We start from the raw sequence: 11,970 nt of genomic DNA, 5'->3' as shown, positions 1-11,970 counted from the left end.
CATAATTTTGTGATGTGTATCACTTGGGTTATAATTTTTCGGAAATAAAGATACTACTGCTTAGATTTTTTCGAGATTTTTCGAGATATAAAGATTACGTCTACCACTTGTTACTTAAATTTTTTCGAGGTATAATACTACCATTTTCTTTTTTTTCGACGTAACAACATATAGGTACACTACTATGCGTGAACTTGGCGCCTTTTTTTACCTTTTTTTAAAAAAGTAATTTTGTACGGATATCACGCCTTTTTGTAGTGTTACGCATCTTAATCTTATAAACAATATATCCTATAATCTCATAAGCAGTATATACAAGGTATGAAGCTAAAAGTGTTACGGACTATTATTTCTAAAGAAAACAACAATTTATTATTTTGCTTAGTTTTTTAAAAATAATAATCTGTAACCCTTTTAGTATTACACCTTGTATATATTTTTCAATTTTAACATAAAACATAATCGCAATATAGCATGATTAATGTTAATAAGTCGTTAACTGTAAAATTCTTTACTTATTTTTATTCGCGTGTCTTACTGAATGTTGTTCGCAACTGTATATGTACCGATATCTTCAGGTATCGATATTTTTGATAATTACAGATGGACACCTGTAACACGTGTCTGAAATTTACCCGATTTGTTTATTCTTTTATTTCCTTCAACTAATCGCAAATTAATTCTATTTGATAAAAGCAATTCTGTTAAATTTCTTATACATAACGCATCGTTTATAATTTTCTATTATAAATATTAAATAGTACGATATATATATATTCGTACTTACATCCTTGAAAATTATTTCGAGAATTCGAGCGAATGTACCAACTAGATAAAATTATCTTTCATATTTTGACAGTTGAGTAGGAACATATTTGAGTTAACGAAAAATGATTCTCTGAAACCGCACGTGTGTGTAAATAATTCAGTAGAAAATATATAATCTTCATTTCAAAATACATTTGCACACTACGTACCAAAAATATATAATATGATAACGTAGTTTTTGCTATTCAATTAATTGAATTTCAGAAAAAAAAAATTTAAAAGTATATAACTATGTCACTCAATAAAAAGACATAGACGCAAATTGAATCATATATATTTAATTGCCTGCTCATTAAATATAAAGTGCAAACACATAGAAATTGTATATTTTTCTATACTTAAATGCAATAGGAAGAAATAATTAAACAAGTATCCTTGCATAGGAATATTATGCATAATTTTTACAAAACATATTTGAGATTCGCGCAATTCAGATATATAATAAAATTAATAACACTTTTATAAATCTTAGGTATATGTTAATAATACGACATTAGCTTTTTAATCATGAAACTTACAAACTAACGGAAAAAGATTCGTATCCTAAATGCCAATAATTTTTCTAATGTAACAATAATACTGAAAATATATGAATAGAAATATATACCGCTAGGGAATTTTTAAGTCGATTCTTATGAATCAAGCTTGAATTCGATATCTAGGTGTCCATAGTGCGCTTCATAGTTTTCGGTGCTTAGGTGTATTAATACCTTGAATTCGATGTCTAGGTGTTCCGCGTTGCCGATGACGAGGTCCACATAGTGCGCTCTGTAGTTTTCGGTGTCTACGTGTATTAATACCTCGAATTCGATATCTACGTGTCCTACATTCAGATTTAAAGTTATTAATACACCTAGACACCAAAAACTACAAAGCGCACTATGTGAACCTCGTCATCGGCAACCTGGGACACGTAGACATCGAATTCAAAATATTATTACACCTAAACACCAAAAACTACGGAGCGCGCTATCTGGACCTCGTCATCAGCAACCTGGGACACCTAGACATCAATTTCAAGGTATTAATACACGTAGACACCGAAAACTACGGAGCGCACTATGTGGACTCATCATCGGAAACCTGGGACACGTAGACATCGAATTCAACGTATTATTACACCTGGACACCGAAAACTATGAAGCGCACTATCTGGACCTCGTCATCAACCTGGGATACCTAGACATCAAATTCAAGCTTGATTCATAAGAATCGACTTAAAAATTCCCTAGCGGCACTTTCTGCCAAGCAGAGAGAACCTTCTTTTCCGGCAGCGGTGGTAATACGATGTAAGGATACGAAATCTCTCCAGATAAACATAAAGCAATTGACTCAATATATGTATACAATATATATATATATATATATATATATATATATACCTAATTTACCTAAATAGAAATCTTTCTCCTGACCGATAAGTCTATCGACCTAATTTCGAAATACGCGCGCGATATCGAAACTGGCGATACCTGCGCCGCCAGCGTCGAAAAAGTGAAAGTGACGTTTCTCTGATAATCATAATAATATTGAATGAGAGCGTCGACGTATCTTAACAACGTATCTTAATAAAAAATTTTCACATTTAGACTTTGCGTCGCAATATCTCCGCTCGTAGGGCACGTAGCGGGATATTATAAGAGAACCCCCCCCCCCCTAATTCGGCCCCAAGCTATCGATCAAACCTACTTAGAACTTGATCCGTTCACTCGTTATCGAGATCTCAACATCTCGGGTACTCGCAACCCGTCGCGTCGCGTAAGAGTCACGGTCGGTCTCGCTCCGCGTGTACTTGGCGCGAGACACTGCCGTGTCTCTTGATAAGAAACACATTGGCATCGAAAACTACGCAACCGGTTTAAAAAAAATTGGTATCGAAAAATTAACCCCATCACCGCCATTCCCGGAAAATTCTACCTTTGTTTCATATATAATTCTTGAAAATTTGGTTTATTAACAAATGAGTAGTTCGCGGAAAACGTTGCAAGAAAAAATCGGTAACCCTTTTTGGAGACTTTATAGACTTCAGAAAGAAAATGAGACTATATAAGCTATCAAATGACAACTTATTTATTACTCTACGATTATTATTTTCGAAAATATAACAAAAAACTACACAACCGGTTTAAAAAAAATCGGTATCAAAAAATTAACCCCACCACCGTCATTCCCGGAAAATTCTACCCCTATTTCATACATAATTCTTTAAAATTCGGTCTATTAACGAATGAGTAGTTCACGGTCAGACAGACAGACAGACATACAGACATACAGACAGACGTCAGGTTTTTATAATAATTCCATTTCAAGAAAATTGGTTATTAAAAACCATCAAAATTTTATCACAAATGGGACTTCTTAAGCTTTAAAATGAGATGTCATTTATTATTCTACGATTATTAGTTTCAAAGATATAAACGTTCAAAGTGTGACATGTTTTCGTTGCATCGCTGCATCCGTGGATACCCCCCTACCGCGGAAAAAGACGTAGTTCTACATCACAAACAATATTCTACGGAAAGTTAAATTAATCGAATCTTAAAAATAAACGAGGGTCATTATTTTTCCTAATAATTATCAATTTTTATATATCCTGGTAAAACATTTTTTATATAAAAATATATGTAAAAAACTTGCACATTGCTTTCTCATAGTTTTTAAATGTGCAAGTAGAAACTTGTACATTGCTTCCTCATATTTTTTAAGTGTGCAAGTAGAAACTTGTTTAAGTGAGCAAGTAGAAACTTGCACATTGCTTTCTTATAGTTTTTAAGTGTGCAAGTAAACCTGTACATTGCTTCCTCTATGAGAAAACCTGTTTTTTTATGCATAATTATTAGTAGATATTTATTAATTTGGCTTCCTCATAGAGGAAGCAATGTACAGGTTTCTACTTGCACACTTAAAAACTATAAGAAAGCAATGTGCACAAGTTTCTATTTGCTCACTTAAAAACTATAAGAAAGCAATGTACAAGTTTCTACTTGCACATTTAAAAACTATGAGAAAGCAATGTGCAAGTTTCTACTTGCACACTTAAAAACTATGAGGAAGCAATGTGCAAGTTTCTACTTGCACATTTTTTTTATGAATAGAGTATCATTAAAGATAAATTGGTGTTGTATTTGGTTTAATATCTCAAAATTTGCGTAAATTAAAGCAATCACGTAGATTTTTTTAAACAGAAATCGGTAATCTCTTTATTTTTAACAATTTTTATTAATTCTATTATATTCTTTAATTTTTTCTACTCCTATTTCATATATAATTCTTTAAAATTTAATTAATCAGTTTTTGAGTTATAGAAATTTCAGTAAACTTGGCTGTTTTTTTTTTTTGCTTCCTCATAGAAGAAGCTTTGTTTTTGTGAATTTCGTATATGAACCTTCGATTACGTTTAAGTTGGGTTTAGTCAACCAAATTTTTTTAACAGAAATTGGTAACTAATCAACCAAATCCAAAACTAATCTTAACGAATTATATATGAAATAGGAGTAGAAAAGACTGAAAAATATAATAGAATTAATAAAAATTGTTAATAATAAAAGAGTTACCAATTTCTGTTAAAAAAAAACAGCCAAGTTCACTGAAATTTCTATAACTCAAGAACTAATTAATTAAATTTTAAAGAATTATACATGAAATTGGGGTAGAAAAAAACTAAAAAATATAATAAAATTAGAAATAGATTGATATCTCAAATATTGAGAAAGCAATAGCGTAAAACACGCCTTTCTGAAAAATAAAAATTCCCTTAAAATCCGGTCGACGGATTTTAATGAAATTGGAGGAGAACATACTTTCCATGATACTCTATTTGTGTGCAAAACTTCAACCCGGTATCTAAAAAATTGTAGAAGTAGATATGTGTACAAAAAATCCGTACACACACACACGCGCGCGCGCACACACGCGCACACACGCGCGCACACACACACGCGCGCGCGCGGGGTGGTGCAAGGGGCCTTCGGCCCTCCCTCCCGCACCCACCTCCGCCGGTAGGCAGCGTGGACCTCGCTTTATAACTTAAAGCAAAATTATAAAGCATACGCATGGAGGGGTGCAGGGGGCTTACATGCGTAAGCGCACGTAAGCTGGAGGCTAGAACTCTTGTACAACTGTTGAAAATAACCGTTAGAACTGCGGATAATCATCAGCACGACACATTTTCACTAATCGTAAGTGTCGTACTGGACGTAACTGTTAAAAATTATTTAAAAAATTATAAATGGTCGGAACTATTTGTAAAATTGATCCTAAAGCATAGAAATGATCTTTTAGAACTGTCGAAAACAACCGAGAACTGCCGAAAATCTTCAGTATGACACATTTTCACTAAGTGTCGTGCTGGACGTAACTGTTAAAAATTATTTAAAAAATAGTAAATGGTCGGAACTATTTGTAAAAATGATCCTAAAGCATAGAACTCTTGTAAAACTATCGAAAACAATCGTTAGAACTGCGGAAAATCATCAGCACGACACATTTTCACTAAGTGTCGTGTTGGACGTAACTGTTAAAACTCTTGTCAAAACTGATACTATTCAACGCGTTTTGGTACTTTAGAGGAGAGGGTGTCGTGCTAGATTCGCGAAGTTAACACGACATTTTTTCAATTTCGATTTTTTAATATAAGGAATGCGGAACTCCTGTAAAATTCCTGTAAAATTCGTAATTTATTGTATATCCCCGTAGGGTTCGCAATCTACTACCAATACTATCCTTCCCCTCTCACTTTAATCCTTTGGACCACCGGCTTAACGTCTCTTTCCGAAAGACGGAGCTTAGTTTTCTCCGCACAAGAGCCTACCCGATAAAAACAGTCACGTCACATCTACGTCAAATCCACGTAATTTCGTCGAATCCAGGTCGAATCCACGTAGCAATAACGTGGATCCACGTACTGTTTTTATCGGGTATCTTGCACGGAGGGGCGCAGCTATCGAAAAAACATTCCATGCTTACATGGCTCTAGTGGACTCGAACCTGGTTCCTCAGATTACGAGTCTGGCGCTTTACCACTAGACCACACTGCCGACCTCTTAGTATTTTTTTGAAATTCAAAAAATGTCGTGCCAACTTCACAGACGTCTCCGCCCCGGCAATTTTGACATTTCAATTTTTGCACCTTTGTCGTTTTCACTCTATACCAGTTGAACAAAGCGACGTAGACCAAAAATGTCCGTATAAATTTTGTAGCCAAGGGTTCGCTCTTTACAACGGTATACCACATTTTACTAAAATTATTTGTTTTGTAATTAAAAATCGGCACCAAAAAAATAGTGACGACTTTGCTCCGGTCTCTCCTACATTTATGCACTATATATGGACAATTTTTCTCATTTCTGTAAATTTCACTTTTTAGTGAAAGAAAAACGATGCAAAAATGATTCTTTTAATTATTTATTTTTTATTATTTTTCTTATATATACAGAGATTACAGAAAAGGAAGAAAATATATATGTGGACATATTTTATATATAATTATATCTATATATTTAAGGGAGACCCGAGGCTATTGTCCACACTTTACGCTTTTTTCAAGTTTACTAAAAAACTAATAAAGATATTTGGCTAAAATTTTAATGGTATAACCTTTCAACCTTGCTATTAAAAAAAAACATAATTAGAATCGTTAATATTTTACCATTTTAAGGCTCCTAGTCCCTGAGCCGAGAACTCTGCGTTGACGGTGGCGCCGTACCGTCGCGGCAGAAATAAGAACTCTCTCCTCTCACTCTCTCCAATGGAGAATTCTGTCTTGTGACATGTTGACAACCTTATTTTAAGTTGCGGTATATTTCTTTATTATTCGCTCTGTACTTGTGCTCTAACGTTTAACGTATTCGTGAAACTCGTAAAATTGACCGTATAGTAAGATTTGCAAGAAATATATATGCGGAAGGAACATTCACCACTCCTTTCGATAGTCGTCAAACGGCTTGTTTTCCGTATGTTTAGGCTTCGCTTTATGGCTGTTTGTTTATTGTCGAGGGAAAAGGATAGTATCCGGTCAATTTTTGAAGTGTGCTGAAACGATCTGTCGTGATTTTTTATTAAAATGTCTTTTTATTTCGGAAAATACCGCAACTTAAAATTAGGTGTTTTTCTCGCCTCGATAGTAAGAATCCAATATGGCCGCGGTGACTACCCAGGAGCCTTAAAGAGATAAATTTTTTAAGTAAGCAAGTCAAGCGTAGCCCCATAGCGGGGCTATCTGTCTACATAATAAAAAACACATTATTTATATTAATTTTTATGCTTATTTATAATATTATCTATTTATTATTAGTATGATAATATTGAAAAAACTGCCTAGTTGGAGTCAGAGCAGTAGTAGGCACTTTATGTAGATTTTTTGACAGGATTCCTGCATGGAGCTGACTTTTCTTTATATACGGTGGCATCAAACTGATTTTAAGTCCGTTGCAAAATTAATGTGATGAGTTTTTTGTTCCCTAAATTTTTTAATCTTTTGCTTCCTTATAGAGAAAGCTTTGTTTTCGTGAAAAAAATTTTTTTTAAGTATTTTTGGCAGTGTTTATAATGTTCTAAAACGTCAAAAAATCACTTTTGAACAAAATGTCCGTGTGTATGTATGTATGTATGTGTGTGTATATATGTATACTTTTGTTGTCCGTATATGGTCTAACTTTTTTATTTGGTGCCTATTCTTTATCCTCGGCAGCGTTTGAAATAGAAAATATTTAATAATTTAAGGCAAACTCATATATGTAACTTAACGTGTATTTTTAAAATAAAAATTTGGTGACGATTCTTGAATCGCAGGATCAAGTAGCTGCTTGTAGGTCACTTTTTTACACTAGCGAGTGAGAGTCCGAACATTTATTCCAAAGTCTAACGCTGTTTTTGCGAAAAAATTTTCGCTCGATTTTTATTCTTTTAATCACTCTAATTGTAAGTATAATTTTATTGGATATATGTTTACCTTATCCGTCTTTAAAATGTTCTATAGGGACAGGTCTAAAAGTCATGGAAATCTTAAAAACACTGATATTAACCCTTAGTCTGTAAACCTTGGTCGTTTTCGTCCGGGCGAAAATCAAATGTAGTTGTAACTTTTGAAAACGGGTAAAAAAGGCGCCACTGCGCATCCGTAGAAAAAGTTATGCTCCCCGAGAACCCACCTACCGAGTTTCAAGGCGCCAGTCCCCCTCCGGCCGTCGCAGCAGACACTTGAATTCTTCTCCGGACGAAAACGACCCATCTTTACAGTCAACGTTAGTCAAAACCGTAAATAATTTTTTTTCGTTTTTCCGTTTTAAAGTATTCATTGTGTCCGTAAAAGTGTCACAAAAACATCTGACCGCAAAAAAAAAACTACAAAAATATTTTTGTTCAGTTTTTCTAGAAAATAGCGCAACGGTCGGGCGAGGATGTTTCTCGAATATTGCGTCCTCGCGAGGAGAAGAATGTTGTGACCCTTAACTATTGACTTCTTATTGATTTTATTACTAATTTTTGAATTATTATATATTTATTACTGTTTTTACTACAAAATTTGGGGCTAATTATTGGCAATTTTGAGGTCGCAAACTTAAGCATTTAATTTCAAAATAATTGCATGCAATATTTTTTTATGAAAGCTACACTCTTCCCCTTCAATTTCTTTTTTTATTCATTTCAATATCTTTATTTGTCTTAAAGTTATGATTTTTTGAGTAAACAAATGATTTTACCCCTAGTTGCTCTATTTTTTAAATACAAATTATGTGAAAAAATTAAATTGATTATAATTTTATGATTGATACTTCAAATTGAAGGTTTGAATTACCTTCATAAATTTTTTCAGATTTTTTGTAACACTTTAACACTTAAAAAAAAAACGTCAGGACGAAAACGACCCAGGTTTACAGACTAAAAGTGCCAAAAAAACGTTTACAGACTAAGGGTTAATTCTCTAGAGATCCAAAGACAAAAAAATGTATACAAATAGTTACAAGTCTAATAAAATGTAAAAAACGTAGATTTAGTGACCGTAAATAACTGTTACTACTATTTTTTTCTTAAACAAAATCTCGGCAAAATAATTTTTGACAGTAAATTTACCCTGAATTCAACTTGAAAAAATTAAATCTGTAAAAAATTATAAAATAAAGTAATTGCTCTAAACTCGTAATTTCAGTCATATTCAATAATATAAATTAAGTATATTATATAAACATAAAAATTATATTTTTATTATAATGATATTTGCTGTAAATATATTAATAAGCTACGCAGCTAAATGTGACAACACTGTACAATCCAAGAGGTTGGGAAGCCTGTACTTACACACACACGTACTTACACAAATCTAGTTAATGCTATATTGGAGGTTAGTGGAAAAGCTTGTTATTTTTCGAGTATACATGCTTTACGGACGGAGCAGTTGATTGCGGTGTTGTCACTTCCATACTGCACGCGCCGATAGTCCGATCACGAATCCGATCCGTCAATAATTTCATTAATCTTTTTGCAATATCTTCAAAACTATGTTGTAAATGATCGTTTCAAATTTTGCTTTTATTTTGTTTCTTGATGATCTACTTGTGTGTAAAATATCACTATATTCGTTACATTTTTTAATGTTTTTTTTTTTACACTTTTCTCTGTAACGCCATAAGGTTACATGTTAAAACTCGGATATTAAAAAATCGATAACTTTTTATCTAAATTGTGAATCGATCTGAAATTTAGCGCTGAACTTTGAAAGAGTATACAGAATATGATATTAAATTTTCATCAACTTCGTTATATTTTGCCTAACTATATAAAACATCCTTAAGGAAAATCTTTCTTTTGTAGTTTTGTAGTTACGCGCCATTATCTATTTACCCATATGCTACCTGGGTATAAAAGAACAATACGTCATTAAAGTGTGGACACATTGCCCCATCAAAAATAGGACAGATAGCTCCGACTACGTTTTTCAGTCTTTAATATGTTGCCAATTGTTAGATTATGCGGAATTAAGATATGACGCTTCTCACACCTGATAACTATATATATTAATTTATAATATTATGAACTGCTTACTTTAATTTGAGTTAAACTACTGTCGCACAGCAAATTTTTCGACCGTCGAAAAATGTGAATAATTGTTTTCGCTTTTCTTTTAACGTATATAGCATCGCAAAAAAACAAACAACGTATAAATCTCTTACGTAAAGCATTTCTAAACTATTTGTTACAATGGTAGAGACGTCTCTGTCTCCTAAAACTTCAGATAGCAGTACTGTGGACACATATAGCCCTCGTAGACAGATAGCCCTGGTCTCCCTTATACATGTTTTTATGTAAAAAAATTTTACTAGTATAAAATAATTATTATTATACTATATAAGTATAAATATATTTTTCGCGGCTTAATTAAAAAAATCTTAACACGTTCTATATATGTACATTTTTCAGTACATTTATATTCCGATGTGTTTATTAATGTGCATTTACATTTGTTATTTATATATAAGTTATATTTGTATATCAAGTCGCATGGGATCAATGTGACAGTAAGTATAACGAATTACAGCCGTAATAAATATTTCCATAACATTTTAACATTAAAATAAAGCATAGTTTAACAATTTCTCTTCAATTTAAAGGTACCTTCTGTGAAAGACAGCCGCGGCGTTTCAGCGTTCACGCTTTCTGATTTCGAGCTCATGCAATTATGCAATGCAACTAATGCAAGAATTAATCAACGGCAAAAAAAATCTCTTTCGAATTATTAGTAAAGTAAAACTGTTTCGAGAAAGACAAATTTTTACGCTGCCTCCTTTGAAATTTAATCCGCTCGAAAAAGACTCTAAAAGTACTTTGCATGTATCTCGCTGAAAGGCGTGTAGATACGAACGCTATACTTGGCGCGAGACACTTATATACCGTGCCTCTTGATTGATGAATTGGAAATAACATTTAAAAAGTGAAGAAATATAAATTTGTTATATAAAATATACTCTTTTTGCAGTAACGAGAATACGTGGCGTTGATTTTATAAAGTTTACCTTTATAGGTACGTGTCTTCTAAACGTGGACTAAAGTTTTTAAAAAAGAAATCGATGCGAGCGCAGTATCTATACGTTAATATCACTCTCTCTCGCGTGTAAACCTCGAAAACCAAGATCAGTGAAGATAAGGAGTTTAACACGAAAGCAAGTCAAACATTTTTTTTTAATTCAATGACAGACTCGGTAATTATTAGAAGATTTAAATATATTATTTATTTACGCGGTAGTTTCGATGAAGAGGATTGAAGAGTGAACCGTCTTTAAGGCCTACACGCCTTCCTGACAAATTGTTATGTCGAACTGTGTCCGTTAGCAACACTATCAAATTGGATATCGAAGCGCCTATCACATTGATAGAATAGGGCTTGACGTATTCGACGCGTGTTTGTCAAAAATATTGAATAATCAGCAAGTGAATCGGGACTCACCGCGATTCGCTCGGATCGTGACTTATTGCCCATTGATTTTGCCTGATGAATCGACGACTCATCGCGAAAATCACTCCATTTTATCATAATCGCGGACGCAAGCCGGCACTAATCATAGCCATATCGTGGGAGAACGACTACCCAACTACCAGCGACTACCTACTACCCACTTCTGTCAATCGAATGTTAAATACCCGCGTACAGTCTCTGACAAAAGTATTGAACTGACACGGTTTGTGACCACTGAAAACATAAAACTGATAGCGCTTTCTACTAGTAAAACTAGTGCAGCGGTCGATTCTGGGGGCTTATTACGGTTCTTGAAACGAAGTAAAAGTTACAAAAGTGAGGAAATTCACTAGGGTATCTATGATTTTATTGGTCGAAATCTAGTAAATCTGTTCACTTTTGTAATTTTCAGGCTGGTTTCACATGGGGCGTAAGATGCGTATGCGTAACTTGCGTCAGCCAATCAAATCGTCTCAGTATTTAATCGTATCATACGCGTATAGTAGCTGAGATGATTTGATTGGCTCTCGCAAGTTACGCATACGCATCTTACGCCCCATGTGAAACCAGCCTCACTTCGTTTCAAGAACCGTAATCGACCCCCTGTATCTTGGGACGAGGTGAAAATTACAAAAGTGAGGAAATTCACTAGAAAATCTACAATTTCATTTGTCGAAATCTAGTAAATCTGTTCA

The 11,970-nt window shown here is 33.6% G+C and overlaps 1 protein-coding gene across 2 annotated transcripts in view; it reads right to left on the bottom strand.

Annotated features, from left to right (window-relative positions):
• The window catches only part of LOC112459308, a 24,532-nt gene extending 12,949 nt beyond the window's left edge, over positions 1-11,583 (bottom strand). The window contains exon 1 of one of the 2 annotated variants that reach the window (XM_025023345.1): positions 11,267-11,583. In XM_025023345.1, the coding sequence (XP_024879113.1) occupies positions 11,267-11,328 (62 nt within the window). In that variant the 5' untranslated portion in view covers positions 11,329-11,583. The remainder of the gene's footprint in view (positions 1-11,266) is intronic. The other variant, XM_025023344.1, reaches the window with a different exon arrangement.
• Positions 11,584-11,970: the final 387 nt, after the last annotated feature.

The sequence above is a fragment of the Temnothorax curvispinosus genome, unplaced genomic scaffold (genome assembly GCF_003070985.1).
Source record: "Temnothorax curvispinosus isolate PA1 unplaced genomic scaffold, ASM307098v1 QBEX01009716.1, whole genome shotgun sequence".
NCBI classification, from domain to species: domain Eukaryota; kingdom Metazoa; phylum Arthropoda; class Insecta; order Hymenoptera; family Formicidae; genus Temnothorax; species Temnothorax curvispinosus.
This window is presented reverse-complemented; position numbering and strand designations above follow the sequence as displayed.